The sequence below is a fragment of the Papaver somniferum genome, unplaced genomic scaffold (assembly GCF_003573695.1).
Source record: "Papaver somniferum cultivar HN1 unplaced genomic scaffold, ASM357369v1 unplaced-scaffold_21, whole genome shotgun sequence".
Taxonomy (NCBI): Eukaryota; Viridiplantae; Streptophyta; class Magnoliopsida; order Ranunculales; family Papaveraceae; genus Papaver; species Papaver somniferum.
Genome location: NW_020631041.1, coordinates 11,106,282 through 11,127,459, shown reverse-complemented (window position 1 = coordinate 11,127,459; position 21,178 = coordinate 11,106,282). Strand labels below are relative to the sequence as shown.

Here is a 21,178-nt window from a genome sequence, read left to right as displayed (position 1 = left end):
TAATAAATTTATCGACAGATCATTTTTTTCCGACAGGCGTTCACTCCAAAAAAGTAGTTCATCTCATAAATGTCGTTTTTCCACGTAAAATGCATGCACGGCCGCTTGCATTCCACGAATAGAAATTCTTCTTCTACCTCCCAACCAATTACCAAACAATCAAAACAACCTCTGCAGCCTTGGTACAGAAAAACAACTCACTGAGATGAATCGGACCAAAATTACAAACTTGGTACTTAGAATTGGCTCCACCACCGATCCGGGTTGGTAGTATAAAAGTTGACCCATTCGCCGCATTTCTTCCCATTTCTCTCTTTGAAAAAATCCCACATTTTTTTTCTCCAGAATTCTCAAAAATTTGCCAATTGAATCCATCCCTCCAACTTCCATCACCAGATTCTTCAAACCCATTTCTAGGGTTTCATTTTGGGGAATGATTCTTATCAAACTAGGGTTTTACATTTAAGGGTTTTAGTTTCAAAATCAGAGTTGAAGAATCATGAAGGCAGCAAGAGTGATAGTGTTTCCAATCAAAGGAAGGAATTGGTGTTTCAGTAGATCCATTGAACAAACAGTTCAAGAATCAGAATCAGCAAAACCATCACCAAAATTTAAAGATCTTTATAAGAAAATTACTTCTAATGGGAAACCCATGAATCAAAATGTTGAGATCATTACTGAATTCTTCTCAACTAAAGTAAGTCGATTTCTTGTTTCACATTTCATGAATTTTAATGGGTTTTGTTTTGTTTTTTGAAAAAAATTGGAGAAATTCATTTTGTTGTGTGTAGATGAATAAAGCTTGGGCTGGTCTTGGAGAAGCTCCTGAAGGTAGTATCAAGAATAAGATTCATGGGTAAATTCTCTAACCACACTATTCGATTACTCGATTTTGAATGGGAAACGTGTGGAAATGTTTGACTGAGAATGGGATTTTTGGTTTAATTTGGTGTTGTAGTTTAGGAGTGAAACTGCTGGCTCGTGTTAAGCCGTCTGAAATTTTCTTGAAGTCGATTTCAAAGGATGTTACCAATGTCGAGATTACTTATCCAACGAGGTCTGTAAACTTCTGAATCCTTTGTACTCGAACTATATGCTTTAGTGTACATTGTCATCTGGAAAACGCAATGCTGCACCCAAGGAGAGCACGCAGGGGCAAGGTGGGCTTCATGGCCACGTAGCAGTGTGTGCACTCATTTGCGTGCAATTGTCATGTTTTGTTGTTATTATATCGCCATGAATGGGTTGTTTGAGCAATTGATTTGTGCAAAAGAGTCTCTAGAGTTCAATGTTGCCTTCCTAGAAGGTTCGGAACTTGATTATCTAATGCTACTAGTGTTGGATTTAACATAAATGTTCAGAATGTGGGATTGATTGGGCAAGAAATGCTCAGAGAATTTCTTTAGTTTGAATGTTCTGTAGTTTTACACCTTAAAGTGTTCTGTCGCTTGAGAATTAGTGTTAAATTACTGGGTTCTGTTTGGAGCAATGGATTTGTGCACTCATTTGCGTGCAGCCAGGCATGTCTCGTTGTTATTATTTGTCATGAATGGGTTGCTTGAGCAACGGATTTGTGCAAAAGAGTCTTTAGAGTTCAATGTCACTTTACTAGAAGGCTTCAAACTTGATTGTCCAAGACTCCTGGTGTTTACGTAAATTTTCAGAATGTGGAATTGAATGAGCAAGAAATGCTCAAAGAATTTTCTGTGCTTTGAATGCTTTGTAGTCTTGCACCTTAAAGCATTCATTTTGAATCGCTGAGTGAGAATTAATGCTAAAGGACTGGGCTCTGTTTTGATAGTTCATGATATCTTATGGCTTTATGGGTGTCACTGAACTATTATAATGAGTTAGGATGAGACATTCACATGTCTAGCAAGTAAAAAGACAGAGTTCTCATGTTGCAAACTGAATACTAAGAGAAGTTCGAACCCTTATTAACTTTTCATAGAAAGTAGATATTCAACCTTGCTTAATTGATAAACTGTTTGTTAAATATTTTCAGTTTAAATCCTCGTCTTGTGCGCCGAAGATTACGCCATATTGCTTTCAGGTAGCTAAATTCTTTCCTCTTGAAATGATTAAGCTGTTGTTTTGTTTTACTGAAGCAAAGTGTTCTACTTTTTTTTTTCTCCAGGGGATCTGTAATTCACAGACGGTACTTCTATGGTTCTGTTTCGCTGCTTCCACTAACTGCTGCATGTGCTGTAAGTATTTCATTTCACTGATTTCCCAATGGTGTTGCTTACTAAGCTCTATTGCAACTCATGCCTATACTATTTATTTCTGCACAGATTCTACCACTGCCCAACATCCCGTTCTTTTGGACCTTATTCCGCACCTATTCCCACTGGCGAGCTCTCCAGGTTTGTGGAATCTTCTCATAGTTAAGCAGCCATAGTTTCGTTGACCAGTTATATATTGGATTAGAACTATTCGTACTCATGCTAAAGGCGTCAGTTACAAACCAAAAAAATCTCAGTGGAAGGCATGTTGGTGTTGTACTTTGACCAGTATATATGTTTTTGTGCCGTAGTTTGTCAATTTTACTTCTATAGGGCGATTCTGTTATATGTTTGGTTAGTTTCATATATGTGAATTTATAGTCCAAACCGTAATTTCTTTGTCATCCATTTCCATGCTGCCTGTAGACACAACCAGTTACACTAATTCATGATTGCAAATTTTGTAGGGAAGCGAAAGGCTTCTTGTTCTAGTATCAGATGGCTCGACAACTGTAAAGGAGCAGAAAAGGGACAGTGATGATGAAGACGAGCAAGAACATAAAAGCCTGAATGCACCTATTCCACAATGGGTAAGCTACTAACCATTATCCTCATGGCAAGTAATGAAATTATTATCCACATGTATGCAAATTTGGGTTGCACTTAGTTAAATACAGGGTCTGTAGAAATCTAAAGACATCTCTCGAGGATGTTGTGTCGTACTCTTTTCTCACCACTAGAGTAAATTACTGAAAATCTTTTAAACTTGAATGTGGCTTTAGATATCCATGGAACATTTTTTCCTTTAGAAAGTTCCTTTTCCAGTCTGTTTTTTCCCAATTAACTAAGACAAGTTCCTTTTCCTGTCTCCTTTTTCCCAATTAACTAAGACCCTTTTCCTGTGTGCAGGTTCTGCATCCCTCTGAAGACCTTGATAAGTATCTCCAGGACCTAGATGAAAAAGATGGTCTCAACAAGTCCGTTGTTTCTAAAATTTGCAAAGCTTATCATTTGGACACACAGGAAGTTGATAAGTATCGTTGTTCTATGTAACCAACTATATAAATTTTGTAAATTCAGATCTCCACAGGCCATCTATGTGATGAGTTTGTTGATCATTTTGCTCACACTTCTGAGTTCTGACAATAGGGTTGTAGGCAGCTTCATTCTCGAAGAAGAGTGACATTTTCATTGGAAATGTTCACCCGAGTCCTCTTTTGTAGGCAGAAGTTAAAGCTTAGTTTTCAATAATGGATTCAGTTATGCAGTTTACTATATGGTTGTTAATTGCGGCATATTAATATTCCAGTTCATGAGGCGATATTACATGGTTTGAACCTGAGTGAGGTGTTTGGTTGTCTGCTATGTGCATGTCGAACTCATTGCAACGTAGAAGAACTTGGAGAAATTGTGGCGAATGAGTTATTGTGAGGGAGCAATTACATTCAGTTATTAAAATTTGGAGAAATTTCATTTGCCGATTATCCAAAATTTTCAACATATAAAGAGACACATAGAAGGAAAGGCAAGCATTTCAGAATGCAACCGATCGATTCTTTCATTTCTATATATTGTTCAGTTCAATACTTGAATAACATAAAAGACCCATTGCAGTACTGTAATAAAAGAGATCACCGTCTCACACTGAACCAATAAGCTAGCAACCAAAAAACCCTACTCTACGTACTAATTCGTCGATCATTTCCCTGTAAACGTCAAAGTACTACTGCTGCATCTAACCGGTAATAATATAAATAGCATTCCAATCTAGATAGAACCAACCAGTACTTCAAACATCCCTGGGTCTGAATACGTAAACCTAGAAAGCAACATAAACAAAACAGATGAAACTCTTGAAGCATTTGAAAAACCGCAAACAAGTACTTATGGATGCTGACATGCATGTTGAAGTAATTTATAGTCTTACCAACCAAAGATATTCAATGCGTCACGTGTGATTAATAGTCATTGCATGTAATATAAGATGTAAAAGGTAGTTCTTGTGGGAAGTAAAAATAGCTAAATTGAGGTTTATGTTCATATGACACCCGAACTCATAACGTAAGATAGAAAAAACGGATACCGATCATTTGGTACTGTCTACATCCCATATGCATGTAATGCAGCTATATCCTACAATTTATGCCTGGTAATGCTATAACTTATTGTTGTTCTTGATATCCCACTTCTAGATGTAGCCAAATATGTTGAAGAAATGATCTAATCAGAATTGTAGTTCGCCTATAATATCCATGTATACCTGAGGTGTTAATATATTAATACTAAATTACACTGGTACTGGTAGACCCGTTCCATAATTAATAGTGGCAATACTTTGAGTACAAAGGTTACCTTAAAAGGATTTGAAGTCAGCATTTAGCAGTAACTCATCGATACAAACTGTATGTGTTCATTGGGTAATCAAGGTTCTAAATATGTATTGAACGATTATCTAGGAAGACATACATATATTACCTGCAGAATTAATCATTTCGTGACATTCAACATCAACGTTATGTACGGTCGTACACTTCTTGAAACAGCAGCAACAACACCACCATACATATCTACAAACTGACCTGAGAGGTATTCTTGGATAGCTGCAGGCTTGTACAAATGAGTAGGTTAGAGAAATTGAGAAATAATAAATATTTGAAGATTACTTCATGGCTTTGGTTCAGAGTTTGTCATCCATCTGGATGCACCACAAAATTTATGGCTTTTTAAAATCCAGTAAAACTGTGTACTACTGTCATCTAGTTTCGTAGGCATAAATAACATTCATAATGGTATAATAAGACGACTGCCTACTCTAATAAATTGGTTGATTGGATACTATTTTCATTTAGACATCTTAAGTAAGGAGAAACCCATGTTAGGACCTTTTTTTTTCTTTCCTAGTTGTGAATATCTTGGATGGAAATTTCATGCCTAACCTACTGATTTCCAATTGATTATGACTCAAGTGTACCCTGGGTCTTGGGTAAGAACAGAATAACAAATGGAAAAAAAGGAAGTATTTCCTTTACCTTCAACAGCTACATGCAGAAAAGTGCACGCATCTGCTTCACGGAGGTTAACAACAGTACAGTACTCCTACCAGAAGAAAAGCAGTATTTATATTTCTAATAACAGATGCTTCTTAAAGCACTTAAATAATTAGTTGTACAAATACTAACATTCTTCTGCTAATAGTTGTATTCCATCCTCTTCAGTAATCTTTTCGCAACTCAATGTGGAAGAGAACAGTGTGACAACCATTATCAGTGTGATTTGCAAGTCTTCCAAGAAGGTATAAGGCATTGAGGTGTAACTGGAATCAAAAGCATCCGGAAAGCCAAAAATCCATCATCAATGACGACTTAGGAATCACTACAACAACAACATTAGCCCACTTACTACATTAGTCCAAAACAAAACAAAACTATAGAAATGAAAATAGGCATGTAAATATCACATACTTCAGTCATTAATGAAACCTTATTACACACAAACCTTCCTATTATTTTGAAACGGAGGTAGTACTTTTATTTAGCTGCAATCATAACATGCATTATCAATTCAAAATTCACCTGTGTTTTGAATCACACCAAAATTCACCTGACAATTGAAGCTTCATTAATTCAGAGGAACAAAAAATTGCACACCAGAATGAAAAATGTTTTTATGTGACTGCATACTTTCTGAGCAGAGAATACGTATCTTGCACTATATTTATGCCCAAGCACATCTCTGTAACCTGTGTTTGACAAATAGGGCAAGGACGGACCCAGAAAGGCTAAATTTCCTTGTAAGGCCCGGGCTAGAAGCCTTGGTGGAGTAGAATTTATTTTTTTTTGGCTTGTGGACTGGGAGGACTACCCGGGCTAAAGCCCCCTTTAGCCCAGCTGTAGGTCCGTCAGTGAAATAGGGGTTTGTTTAGAACAGAAAAATAACCAAAATGTATATCTCACACAAATGGATATCCTATATTAGGGATTGAGACTTGCTTGAGAACGGATCTGAAAGCAAAATCCACATGAAAAACGAAAGGAATCCAACAACATACTGGGTTATATGACCGTAAGATCTAAGTTGCTACTTGATCCAGTTGCCCTGCATTGTGGAATGAAAATATTTGTACAAAAAATACATCATAACTATTTTTCAGTGGCTTACTGTCATAAATAATTTACGAATGGAATAATCTGCAGGAGTTCCTCTCTCACCTGCAGTGCAAAAAGAAAAAAACATACACCAGGAGAACTAAGGCAAAAAAAAAAACTTACAAAAGATGGCTCAATTGAGTAAAGCAGTCATATAAGAATTGGAATTTATCCTTTTGAGAGGATCAAACTCCGGATTTTGATGCGGCAATTCTTCTTACTGTTTATTTTACGGAAAAATAAACTGATTTCAGTAGGGTTTTGCAGAAGTATTAGGAGGGGAGAGAGGAGGAGAGAGGAGAAGAGAATTAGGTATAGGTAAACCGATTTCGGTAGGGTTTTATATTAGGAGGGAAGAGAGGAGGATAGAGTTAGGGATAGATTGTGTTTTAGACGTGGAGTGGTGAGTAATCTTCCCCCGGATGTTTGATGTGAACAAAAAATTTAAAAATAAATTGGAAACCCTTGATTCCTATTGGTTTGGGGCCAAGAGCTCTAGAATTCAAGCTTTTAGCCTAACTTTCAATCTGAAGCCAGTATTTCGGCCTCAAATTATATATACAATTAGTAAAAGAAGATTTACCAGAAGACCAGACCTGTTTGTATGAATTGAAATATTTAGTTACAGCTAAGCTCCAACAACTAATGTAGGTAGACAAAATAGACTCACCACGTGTCAACACGAGAAGGCCTCTCGGTCAAAGATCCCAGTCACTGACTTGTCAAATCAAGTCAGAGAAAGTCATAGTTAATGAACCGGCGAAGATACGTGCACGAGATAATAGTGCAAACCGCGAGAAAGCTGTGGGAGTATCCGGCAAGGTATCACACGAAACAAGTATACATGCGAAGGAAGATTGCTTGGCCCAAAAATCATTCGGCGAAGATAATACTTATTAAGCAAGAAATAGGACAGCTGTTCCGACAGGATCACATGGGTATCAGCGAAAGAAGGGGAAAAACTTTATGAAAAATGGGCGTAGCGAAGAATAAAGCAAGACCGCGAAGCTTGCACGAAGAAAAATGAGTTGTCCAGCACTAAGGGTGATATGCCTATAAATAGAGGTCCTTGGGCAACGAATGAAGGATGGAATTTTTAGTAGGGTAGGAACCTTAGCTTAGAGAGTAAGATTAGGGTTTTCCTTTGTGTGTAATCTTGAAATCGAGAGTTCCCATTCTATAAATCAATAAAAGTTCTTTAATCAAATCGGTACCTCATGTCTTAGACCTCGTTTACTTACTATTTGGGTGTATTACTGATTTTCGGTAGTTACATTTTGGCGTCCAGAAACAGGGAACATAGATTGGGGATTTATCCTCATCTAAGAGTTAGAAAAGGAAAGAAGTTGTCTTAGAGATTGTAGAGATTATAGATCTAGCGAGTTGTTTGAAGTTAGGTTTGTAGATCTTGAGTTTTTACATTCGTAGACAAGGTTAGAACATAGAATAGGAAGTGATCTTGGAATTTCGCGTGGAGAGCAGAGAAAGATTGTTAGATGGCCAGGGCACCAGATCGAGCACGGCATGTGGTAGCAACAAGAAGAAGCAAACGTATAGAGGCGAGGAAAGGAAGAATGGAAAAGGAAGGAACGTCAGATGCAGGGGAAAGGCAAGGTGCAAACCGGCGACAGAATGATCCGGACGGAGAGGACAATTACAGAGAAGGTTCGGTACACACCTCCGACACGGAGACTGCTGCATAAGAGGAGAAGAACATGTGACGTTGGAGCAGTTAAGAGAGACGCTTCATCTTGAGCAAGAACGAGACAGGAACTTGGAGGACCAACATGCTAGGCTGACGAGACAAAACGCTAGGCTAATGATGCAAAACGACAGGCTCAACGAAGAGTTAGCGGAAAACCATGTGGACTCGGGAGAAAACAAAATAATATCAGAAGATGAAGAGCCACGACGGGGAAGATTTACTCGCGAAGATGATGGAGGAGAACGACGAAGAATACGACAACGGGAAGATAGTGAAGAACGCTAGAGGCAACAAGATGTGAAGATCAAAGACAGAGATATGAGGAAGAAAGGAGAAGGGCGGATGAATTGAGGCGAGAGGAAGAGGCCCGACTTGACGAAATGGAGAGACATCAGGGGGCAATCAGGAGAGGTGAGGGAAGACTTAGCTTGCTGAGGAGTGGTCATAACGAAGAAAATGGGGGGAACCCAAATCAGGAGATCATGAACGAGCTGCGAGAGATGAGATCTTTGATCAGCAACTCGAAGAAAGGAGGAAGAGCTCAATTGGCAGAAACAATATAAGAGGCGGGCAAGTCTCCGTTCACCTATGATATAATGTATGCGGATATTCCAGAAAAGTGTGTTTTACCCACGTTTACAAGCATATTCAACGGAACGGAAAGTGTTGTACAACACTTGAGACAATATACTTTGTCATTAATGCAATGGGGAAGAAACGAGGCTGTACTATACAAGTACCTCCCGTCAAGCCTGACCGGCGAAGCATTGGCATGGTTTGACAGATTACCAGAAAGGTCGATTTCATCTTTCAAGGATCTGCAAAGGATATTCTTAACAACGTATATCAGCAACAGCATGTTGAGGCCAGGAATTGAAACCTTGTTCAACTTAAGGCGAAGACCAAGAGAGAGCTTGCGAGTATTAGTGACGAGATGGAGAACGGTGTGCAGCGAGCTAGCAGGAAGGGTGGACGAGAATTTTTTTATCTTAGCCTTCGTCAACACCTTGTTCCCGACAGATTTACTCTACACTCAAATATTCATAATCCAGAACTCTATGACGATGAATGAATTAAGGGAATATCAGGAGGAATATATAGCGTTGGAAGAAAAGCAAAAGAAAGTTGGCGAAGTAGCACCGTTACTATGAAGGACGGAAATTCAAGGCTGTTTCCAAGAACGGTACATGCGGTAGAAGACGGTAAAAGCTGCGAGAAGAGGGAGCCATCATCCCCCATCCCGGAGAAGCTCGTAGTTTTTTCAAGTGGAGATCAGGAGTGGATTGATCAAAAAAGACACGAGGAATCGAGGCGAAGGAGCTACGAACCACGAAGTTATAATCCAGGATATCAACAGAGGAATAACCAGGCGCCTAGATTCGGAGAACAGAGAGCGAATGCACCACCCTTTGAGGATGTAAAGCTCCCACGGCTCAATACCACTGTTGAGAACATATGGGAAGCGATAGTGCTGACGGAAGAAATACCACCTCTACCAAACGTGGGAAAAGAGCCTCCTCCGGGCGCGAGGAGAAAAGAATTTTGCAGATACCACAGGTTCCATGGGCACCATACAAACGACTGTAGAAACATTAGAAAAATCATACTTCGTTTGCTGGATCAAGGAAAGCTCGCTCATTTTCTGGAAGGATATGTTCAACCATTACCGCCACCACCACGAGAAAACCATCCCGTGTACCTAATTGAAATTGATCGAGCAGCCAGCAAACTAAATTGCAATTCGATAATACACTTAGCGAAAAGCATTCAAAACTTCCATGATAATGTTCTCAAAAGAGTATACAAGAGGGACTTCGGAGGAAATGAAATATTCAGCGTAGCGAAAAAGGAGCCGTTAGAAGAATAGCAAAAAATAGAAATAACATTCTCGGCGAAAGATGCACCCGAAGGAGGAGCTTCACACGCCGAACCACTGGTCGTAACTTTGAACTTCGAGAAATATTCAAGATGGGAAAGTGGTGAAGGGCAGAAGGAAAAAATCTGAGTGATAGATAAAATCTTGGTTGATACTAGAAGTTCAGTCGACATATTGTTTTATCATGCATTCAGAACTATGGGTTACAAAGATTCCGACCTTGTGCCCTCTACATATAATATATATGGGTTCAACGGCGTTGCATCAAGACCAAAAGGAGAGTTGACCGTGAAGATCTTCGCAGGAGAGTTGGAAAAACAGTTACCGTTTGTGTAATAGACATAGATTCTCCCTATATTGCTTTTATTGGCAGACCCTGGATACACGGGATAAAAGGAATTGGGTCGACGTATCTTCAAGCAATATGGTTCCCAATGCCCAGCGGAATAGGCGAAATTAAAGGGGATATAAAGGATGCGCGAGATTGTATTGAAAAAGACGTCAACAAATATGACAAAAAGCTAAGGAAAAGGATAGAGCGAAAGAAGGAGGCATGTGAAGCCAAAAAAGCTGAACGGATGATGGTGTTTACAATTGGAATAAGCAAAGAGCAGGCCAAAATATAAACAAGTGCAGAAGATACAGACAAGGAAAGAGGCGACAATGAGGTCCGCTGCGAAATGACTCCAGAATCCGAAATCCAAATGGAGGAAAAGCAAAGCGAAAAGATAAAGAAAACAAAGCCAAGCATAGGGAGCGAAAAGGAAGCTCCCATAGTCAAGGAGAAACGAACTCCACGCAGAGGAGCCAAAACGAGCACTTCTAAACAGAAGAAGGCATTCACACAAGAAACAGATGAAAGTCAAGAACCAAGTGAGCCTATTCAGAAGGGAAAAAAAGTATGTGATGAAGAAAAAGAAATGGAGCAATTAAAAGAGCAACTATATCGAGAACGACGAAAGAAATAGGAATTGGTAAGAGAAAGGATCAGGCTTTAAAGACAAAACGAGAAGCTATTAATCAAGAACAGCCACCTAAAACGAAAGCAAACAGAATATGGGGTACAAAAAGGAGAAAGGACACCTGAGAAAAGGGTAATGGAGGAAGATAATCAGGACCCACTGCGAGGTACAAAGGGGCGAGGAGAACAAAGAGAGCGGGAAAATTTGAGGAAAGCCATAGAAGCAAGCAGAAGAGAATCAAAGGAAAAAGAGTATCTGTTGCAACAAGCAAGAATAACGGAAAGAAGAAGAACAACTAGCAATAGCCGGTTGGAGAGAAGGGAACCCGATGCACGAGGAAGGCAAGAAATGACAAACAAGTGCGCGAGAAGTGATCCATGCAAGCCCGAAATATCAGCTTTATTTTCCTTGAAGCAAGGAGAAAACAAGAGCTTGCGAAGCATTGTGGCAAGGTGGGACACGATTTGTAAAGTACTAGACTATCGGAGGAACACCTGGTATGGTCCTTTATCTATGCCCTGTCAATAAAGCACCCATTGTTCTCGACGCTATTTAAGGTCAGGAACGAAGTAAAGATGAAGGACTTGAAGCGGTATCAATATGAGCATATTCGTCTCGAAGAAGGGCATTGATTCTGAGAGAAAATCGCAAGGAAAAATATACTGATTTGGCATTGTACCAAAATTTAAGAAATAATAACAATGATATTTTGAAATAAGAAAAAGATCTTCATAAGAAAGTATAAGGAAATTTCAATAAGACCTCAAGAATAGGAGGCAGATAAGACCCACGAAATAAACGATTTCTAGGGAAACTTAAAACCTTCTCCTAGGAAGGCTGGGAATCCACAACATGCACCTTAGTTCGCACGAAAGTGTAAGAGGAAAATCCTAACGCATGTAGTGAACAAATCCCAGACAGAAAGTTAGGGGCAATGATAAGACCTATCCGCTGAGGGTCCCTTTTATGATGGCCTTCAGTAAGGGATGTGGAGTAAGATCAAGGCGCCAACGTATTCGGTTGAGCTACGGGTGCCTGGGGCGTCTGGAGCGTTCCCGGCCATGACCGTATGGAAAGTCTTGGCTACAAAGCATTCGATCCCAAAGAAACCTCACTTAGGGTGTGACTTCGTAACCAATAGCCACATCGGCGAAAGGGATAAGAAGTCACGAAAACAACTGGTGTCGTAATAACCGGATGGGAAGAGCTCAACATGCATGTTAGCGGTAACTTCCTTGAAGGGGAATTCAGGAGGAATATAAAGGGATGGCACCCTCCAGAATTAGGGAGCTGAGTGACAAAAAAAGACGAGGATGTAACGGTGCTAACATTCACGGGAATGGATAGGCCTATTACATCGTCGCGAGAAAGGAATCCAATAAAATGATAAGGCGAGGTATATGGATTACTACTTGAAAGAGTAGTAAGCGCCTGATACTTCGTCGAATTAAGATCCTTCATAAAGGATGAGGCAAAATAAGACCTTAATTAGGAGGCATACTAAGACCTTGTAGTGAAACCATGTACAATCAAATGAATGAAAAATAGTATCATGTAAACACACGGATAAATGGCACCAAGACGACGAAACAAAGGCAACATAAGACGACGAAAAGAAGCCAAAGGCGAAGCAAGAGACAAAGAAAAGGACACTATGAAAATAAGCGAGATGACAGCCGGTGTTGCAACCTTGGAAACACTCAAAAGAACAAGAGGCAAGTATATACCTTTAAATGTTTTTATTCTTTTGAGTATTCCCTCGGTAAGTATATACTTGATAGAGATGCATCAAAGAAGGAGTAGCACTTCGCAAAGGGAACTATATAGTAAATAAAAGGATCACCAAAAATATTGAGTAAATATTTTGCCCCCCAATCTTGGGAGCACCCAGATGAAAAGAAAATGCACAAAACAGCGAAAGTTAGAAATTGGAGCACAACCAGAATTTAACGACTAGGATTCAAGATGAAAGCCATTATTGAAGGGGATCACCATCAGTACCAGTACCAGCATCGCCAGAGGCACCACCATGAGGTTGACCCTCCTGATCCAGATAATCTTCTTCCTCTGGTGGCTGCTCTTCGTCGTCAGAAAACACCTCTAAAGGAATATAAGGGTAAGGAATATCGCGCTTATCACAATAGCCGTTGAAGAGAGGGACTAAATAATCCTGGGTATTCTTACGAGCTAGCTTCGCCACCTTTTTGGAAGCTTTGATCATATCCTCAATATCATAATTGAGCCCCTTGACTTCTCCTTGAAGGTTGGAAACCTCTTTGCGAGACTCATCTCTCTCGTGGGAGAGCTGGATGACCTGATTCTTGTAATGGCCCTCGGACTCTGCAAAACAAAATAGAGCATTGTCAAGAACATGAAATATGGCTTAGTTAGTGATGTTTCTCGCTACGCCTAAAGCTACCTTCCGCCTAATGAAGGGTAATGTACAAAGATTTTTGGACGTCATTGTACAAATGGTCCAGCTTGGAAATCTTAAGATCTGACTCCTCCAATCGAACGCATAGCTCGTGATAGGCATTGTCCCAACCTTGACCATAAGGAGATTTTGAGCTAACTTGGTTGGATTAGACAACGAGAGAGCCTTTGTATTCGTGAAGAGTAGCAGACTTAACTCGTGAGGAATATCTGGTGGAACGGGGAGGCTTATTTGGTTGAGCTTATAGGAATTCCACTTTTCTCTTCAGACAATTTACTTCTTCGTTCAGACCAGCCGCTTTGTTGCGAGACTTGCGAAGATCGACCATAAGTTGGACTTTCTTCTTTACCACCCGTTTATAATCCTCCTCTAGCCGGCTGTAAGCTGACATCGCCGAAGCATGAAGGCCCCTTGATGTGGTAAGGGATTTACTAAGACGCTTGAAGTCAAGCTTGAGGCTTTCATTCTCTTCGTGAAGATGAAGGTTTAGCTCCTCATTACGAGCAGAATTAGCAGATGAATTGTCCAGTTGGAGATGAAGAGTTTCGATCTTCTCGTTCAGGATCAGATTTTCAGAAATATAGCTATCATTTTGAGTCAAGAGGTTCAAGTTCTCGGCACGGATATCCTCAAGATATGCAGACGCTTAGGAGGCATCCATGTGACGTTTCATGCACCGCACTTGATGAAGCACATAAAAAGAAAATAAAGGACTGTAGAAGAAAGGCAGAAAAGGAATTTATCAGAAAAACAACTTACTCAAAAGTTTCTCCACCTTCTTCTCTTGTTTATTAGAGTGTTCCTTCTCTTCCTTGAGATCCTTCGCCAACGACGCGACCTTCTCTCGCAGCAAATTAGTTTCAATCAAACTGGCCATATGGCGGTTGACATCCTAAGAACGGTGCGGCTACGATGTGGTCGGACCACATACTTCAAGTATGTGACCCCTCTTAGTTTTGTGACACCTATTGTAAAGAAGAAAATAAAGTTTTAAAACAGTTAAATACCAGAAAGTTTAACTAATTCTTTTTCTTAACTCCCTATTTTTCTCAAAAAGTGAAATGTTGACGGGGATTTGGAGGGGGCAGTTTTTAGTTGTAATAGGTGTCATAAAACTAAGAGGGGCCACATACTTGAAGTATGTGGCCCGACCACATCATATCCTTGCCTTCCTGAGAATCGACGAAGATGAAGTAAGAAGCCAACCACGAAGAAAATACGAAATAATACATGAAGGGATGGCGTGAGAAGATCACCAACATCATTAAGGTAGAATGCTGTTGAAGAGACAGGCCCATGGATGCATCCAAAAGGACAGAGGTATCCAGATAAAGAAAATCATCATCACTAAAAGTCTCCAAAGACTTAAGTGCGACAGACTGTAAAGCTGAGTCCTCGTTGGCTTTGTGATAAATATCATGAAGAAACATCATGTCAGGGTTGAAGAGAGGGTTGGCCATCGTCGAGGAAGCTGTCCGCTTTCCTTTATCACCAGCAGGAGTCTTGGCTAGGGGTTTCTCGACACGAGGAGAAGGAACAAGATGATCATTGGTTTTCACAGGAGTGGTTGCAGGAATCTGAGAGGATGGGGTATGAGAAGAAGAAGAAGGAGGAACGAAAGTAACCGCAGTAACCTTAACAACAACTAAGCTTTCCAGATCTAAAACCCTGCGGCGCCTTTTGGGCTCGCCAGAAGAAGGAGCAGCAAGAAAATCAGCCTGCAAAGTAAGTAGATTCCAAACGGTCAATGGAAGAAAAAGGTAAAAGATATAAGAAGGAAACTCGGCGAAATACCTTAGGAAGAGGGTGATCTCGTTTCTTCGATCCCTTGGCTGAATCGGAGGGGGAACGCAGTGCGAAGTCGATAACACTCTGCGAAAGAGAAAGGTAAGAAAAGGAAGACAGACAAACGCGAGTAACGAGTTAAGTAGATAAGATACCTGTTTAGGGTTGGGAAACCCAATAGTAAGCCCCGTCTCCTTGTGATCTCTGAGTAGACCGACAGCTGGTAGCTCATATTGCACAAAAAATGATTGAGATGTGAGAACCAGTACGTCCAAAGGAAAGACAAGGGGATAAGGAAGAGATGATACCTCGTCAGGAACAGACCATTACAGCTTCAAAGGATTACAGTTTAGAAGATGACGGTGCTGAGGAAGAGGGCCCTCTCTGGAAACCCAATTCTCGTCAATTCCCCAAATAAAAGGACCTCCCATCACGAGAGGAAACACTGCCCAGTCATCATCCTTCTCAAGCTTGAGAGGACCCACACTTGGAGGGAGATTCTTCGACGAATAAAATTTGTGAACAAGCTCGATACCCCACTCTTGGTATCTCTTAGTGCTAGTGAATATCGCAGAATAGCTAGCTGCGAAGGAGTCAGCAGTGTAGTCGCGAGGATTGAATTCGCATGTCGGGAAAGGTATTTGCGAAGAACCCTCACCGGAGCGAGTATAAAACTCTCCAGAGATGCGAAGAACGTTACCAGTAAGTTGGAAATCCCCACATTGAAGCTTACTCAAAATCTCGAGAAAGATGGGGTTGGAAGGGTTGTAAAGAGGGAAAGTAAGCCCCGCCCTCAGTTGACCTAACGAAACTATCATCTTGTCTGAGGACCAAGCATCGAAAAGAACCCACCGGGAGTTTAACTCCATGTCAGGAGTAGCGTGAACAGAAGGAGTCACTGAGGAATCAGCAGCAGGGAGAAGAGACAAACCCTTCTTTTGGAAGTCTGCCTGAAACTCTTCGTAAGAAATAAGCAAAGAAGGGGGTAATACTTTCTGAGAAGCCATGATAATAAAGAAAGATGAAGGAAGAGTAAGGAGGTCGAAGAAAGTTGAGGCAAAGAGGAGAGATGTAAGGGTTTGTGCAGAAGGGAAGAAAAAATAAAAACTTGAATAGAAGATGGGAAGAGATATTTAAAGTAAAAGGGAATGACCAGAAGAACCAGTTGGGTGGCACGATCGAAGTAGTATAACCGGTAATAGCCGGTTACTAAAAAAACATAGGAGAATAAAAACCGGAGAGTGGAGAACGTGGCGATCAAAGAATTTCTAGACGGTTCTTATTCCGTTATCGCGAAATTCGAACGAAATAAGAAAAAGAAAAATGTAGGTACACAAAATAGACTCACCACGTGTCAACACGAGAAGGCCTCTCGGTCAAAGATCCCAGTCAGTGACTTGTCAAATCAAGTCAGAGAAAGTCATAATTAATGAACCGACGAAGATACGTGCACGAGATAATAGTGCAAACCGCGAGAAAGCTGTGGGAGTATTCGACAAGGTATCACACGAAACAAGTATACATGCGAAGGAAGATTGCTTGGCCAAAAGTCACTCGACGAAGATAATACTTATTGAGCAAGAAATAGAACAGTTGTCCCGACAGGATCACATGGGTATCAGCGAAAGAAGGGGAAAAACTTTATGAAAAATGGTCCGGGCGAAGGATAAAGCAAGACCACGAAGCTCCCACGAAGAAAAATGAGTTGTCCATCACTAAGGGTGATATGCCTATAAATAGAGCAATGTAGTCGATTTCGGATTCCGGTTTGTCTCGGTCCCGAGCGAAGCACTGGTACAACTTTGTCTCGGGGAGATTTCGTTTCCAAATCTCGGTGTAATTTCGGTTCCAACTTTTATATATGTAATTTCTACATATGTTATGATATAATGAAATACCATCAATCCAACAAGAAAATGAACAAGTAATCATTAAGAAAACACAAAAGTGGAAACACTTCAGATGCCCGAAATTTGGCCGAAATTTGGCCGAGATGCCCGATATTTCCGGTTCCTTTTCATCTCGGAGAAATCTTGTGTTTCGTTTTGTGGTGATCCGTAACCGAAATTCCGCCGGAATTCCGGCCGAGATGCCCGAAATTGACTACATTGAAATAGAGGTCTTTGGGTAACGAATGAATGATGGAATTTTTGGTAGGGTAGGAACCTTAGCTTAGAAAATAAGATTAGGGTTTTCCTTTGTGTGTAATCTTGAAATCGAGAGTTCCCATTTTATAAATCAATAAAAATTCTTTAATCAAATCGGTATCTCATGTCTCATTCGTTTACTTACTATTTGGGTGTACTACTGATTTTCGGTAGTTACAACTAAGCTACAACAACCATATCCGTTAAATTACCAGAAGATCCGGACATGTCACATGGATGGTTAGGGGATTGAATTGATCGTTAATATTCAAATTCAAAATAGATGGACACTACAAAACTAGAAAGGGGCTTAAATTCAAAACAGGTAACCATATTCATATCCATTTTTGCCCCAAGTATAAAAATCTCAGCGGAGGCATGTTGATTTTGTACTTGGAGCAATATATATGTTTTTGTGCTGTAGCTTGTCAACTTTACTTTTATAGGGCGATGTTGTTACTCCTGCCTCTAAAATGGACGTGGCTCTTCTAGTTAATATTTTAACCTTTTGAAAGTTCCTTTCTCCTCTTTATCTTCGCCAATAACTAAGACCCTTCTCCTGTGTGCAGGTTCTGCATCCCTTCCAAGGCCTTGATAAGTATCTCCACGACCTAGATGAGAAAGATGGTCTCAGCAATTCTGAAATTTGCAAAGCATATCATTTGGACACGAAGGAAGTTGATAAATATCGTTGTTCTATGTAACCAACTATTCTCTCCGTCTCTAAAAAATAGGCAGGTTTGTGTGTAAATTTAGACACACAAACCTGACTATCTTTTAGAGACTGAGGTAGTATATATAAATTTTGTAAATTTAGAACTCCAGTGACCATCAATGTGGTGAGTTCGTTGATCATTTTGTTCACGCCTCTAACAACGATGTTGTAGGATGAAAAATGTTCACCCAATCTTCATTAAGTTACTTTTGTAGGGAAAAGTGAAACTCTAGTTTTCAATAATGGATTCAGTTATGCAGTTTGATGTTCATGTTCTCTATTTAGCGTCTCTTTCATTCACCAGCACAACCACACATGGAGATATTTTGCGATGGCCTTTGTTTCTTTGATTTCAAACATATCCCTTACAGATTAGTAGATTAGAGATGGGACTGTCGCACAGTGTGTAAATGAGGTGTAAGGTTAAGTGGGTGTGGATGGAAACACTCTCAGCTAGTTGTCTTTTGTGTGGATTTCGGTTTTTTGTTTAGGAAACCAGAAAAACAAGAAACAGTATAAAATTCTTGCATATCTTTTATTTGTCATACAACTTCTTGAAAAAAACCATGGTAGACATTTTATTGGAGTATTTCAACTACAAGATAATAGAATCGTAAGAGTTTTTTCAAAAATAAAATAAAATTACATTTAGGTCATTATCCCAAAAATTCAGAAAACTTAAACCAGCAGTTGCATAAGTTTCCGTCATCTTCAATCGTTGGCAATACGGAGAATATGAACTTGACAAATCAGTACTTCAAACATCTCTAGCTCTGAATATGTGAACCTATAAATGCAAACAAAACAGATGAAAGTCTTAAACCATTTTCGAACCGCAAATTAACAAGACTTGTAAATGCTGACATGCAAATTGAAGTTTTATATTATCACTCACCCTAAATACGAAAGGTTCAGTGAGTTCAAACACTAGGGCGTCTCCATGAATGAGGTTGTGCTGCAATGCAAAGCTTCTCCAGCCTCCACTCAATCCATGCTTGTGGGGCATATAACGAGTATCGAACCGTACCCCTTGTAAATCTACCAAGGTAATAATCACTGCATCATGATTTGTCTTTCTTCTTCGGTTGCCATTGGATAATGAAAGAGCAAAAGAAGATCACTACAAGACCTTTTTATATTATCATCGCCTGCAATATATTTTTGAATTCTTAGGTATAATGATATTGATTATTTCTAGATACTAGGGAGTAGAATATTTCATATCCAGCTAATAAATTATTTTCTTTATTCTAGGAATTTAAATAATTCTGGAAGCTAACAGCTAGCACGGTGCAACAGAATATATCCGTTAATGCACAGAAGAATCGGACATGAAAAGTTTGGGGATTTTTGAACATTGTAGCACAAAATCAACCACAATGTGTCACTTTACATGTTCTTTTCTTTTTTGTCTTGATGACTGCACTATCTACACTGCGTGGGAACGTAATCTATGTTTAATGAGAGTTCGTTTTTGCTAGGATTGAGCGGATTGGTTTTGTTTTAATTATCCCCAGCCGCATCTAATCCAATACATAGCGGATTTCTTTTTTTTTTTTTTTGATCGTCACATAGCGGATTTCAAAGAAAGTAAATGTGTTCCACTTGGCGGATTCGTGTCTCATTGGATAACATATCGTCCTGAATGAATTGTTCGAGGATATGGGTTATGGAAAATGAGTATTTAGAGTTCAATGTTGCTTTCCCATAAGTCTTCGAACTTGATTGTTCAAGTGTGAAATTGATCGAGTATTTTGAATGCTTTTTAGTCTTGCACCTTAAAAATGTCTCTTTCTTAAAATATTTGCAGTTTAAATTCTTGTCTTGTGCGGCGAAAGGAACATATATATATATATATATATTTTTGAAGTGAAAAGGTTTATATTGAAGAGAAAGAACCATCCAAATACAGTCTATAATGCCCTTGACAAGTAATATCTTTGAGTCAGATGACATTTTATTGTTCATTCACATATTTGTCTTATACAATGCTTTATTTCTCTAATTTGATTGATTTGTATCTTAATCGAATCATATCTTCACCCGTTCATATTAGTTGAAGTACAACTTAATATGATTATTCGTATCTGAATTCGATCCAGGCAAATAGTTAAAAAAAAAACATTAAATCGCTAAAAAAAAACTCACAAGTAAACAAAACGCATCACTACCACGGATTATTATATAGTTTTTGGACTAAACTGTATCTAATTAATTCGTGATAGACGTGACAGACTAATTCGTACTTTTTAAAGTGTTTTTGGACTACACTGTTTTTTTCCCAAAAGCAATAATACAACCATCACGAGACAAGACTGTATAGTAACCAACCAAATACCACGTCTATGGAGTGCGAAATGCAATAAAGATTGGGAAGTTGCCCCAATGACGGACCTTAGTCACCGGTTCAGCCGCAAGACCACGTCCACTTGCACCACCACCACATCGGCTGTAAAAAGCTAAAATGTCGCCCCACTTTTCCCATTTCCATAGTTGGACGAGTCAATCCAAAATCTCAACACGATCTTGCCAGCTTTTTTCAGTAACTGAAAGATATATTATCCAGTATATTTAGGATCTATCAAAATCTTCAATCACCTTACATCCACCGCTCATCTTCCATCTTCATCAAAAGATCCGATAACCTATAACCAGTATTACTTTCCTTAAACAACTTACACAAAACATACACCGTTTAGATTATATCCACAACCGGTAATATAATTACACGCAAACTTCGCGTCAAAAAATAAAAGTTCCCAGAATATATCGAAATTTGAATTTTCAGTTTTTCCCGCCCACGATACTCATTTGTTTCTCTGATCAAAACCCTAATTTCTCCCATTTCTCCGACTCCTCTATTTATCAGAAAAACCCTCTTTCAGTTTCTCTCCGTCTTCTAAACCCTAATTTCTCCCATTTCTCCTCTCTAAATCTTCATCTTCTTAGTCTAAATCTCTCTCAGAAACTCCAATTTCTTACTCGGAATCTCCATTTTAATACCCTAAATCTTCATTTTCTTACTTTGTTCACTCAAAATCTCTATTTTCTTACCCCCAAACCCTTTTTCTGAAACTCTGTACCCTAAATCTCAATTTTCAGATGGAAATTACAGCTTCTAGCCGGAAAAGAGGAAGAAAACCTCAAGATTCTGATCCTCCAGACCCTAAGAAAAACAGAACAA

The 21,178-nt window shown here is 39.5% G+C and overlaps 1 protein-coding gene across 1 annotated transcript; it reads left to right on the top strand.

Moving 5' to 3' along the window:
- The first annotated feature begins 325 nt into the window (after positions 1–325).
- LOC113340269 (uncharacterized protein C23H3.12c-like) lies at positions 326–3,542 on the top strand. Its single transcript, XM_026585474.1, has 8 exons — positions 326–697; positions 792–856; positions 959–1,057; positions 2,006–2,053; positions 2,138–2,207; positions 2,295–2,366; positions 2,693–2,815; positions 3,135–3,542. Exons 1-8 carry the CDS (start codon positions 500–502, stop codon positions 3,276–3,278), a joined length of 819 nt encoding a protein of 272 aa, XP_026441259.1. The 5' UTR covers positions 326–499; the 3' UTR covers positions 3,279–3,542.
- The last annotated feature ends 17,636 nt before the right edge of the window (positions 3,543–21,178 follow it).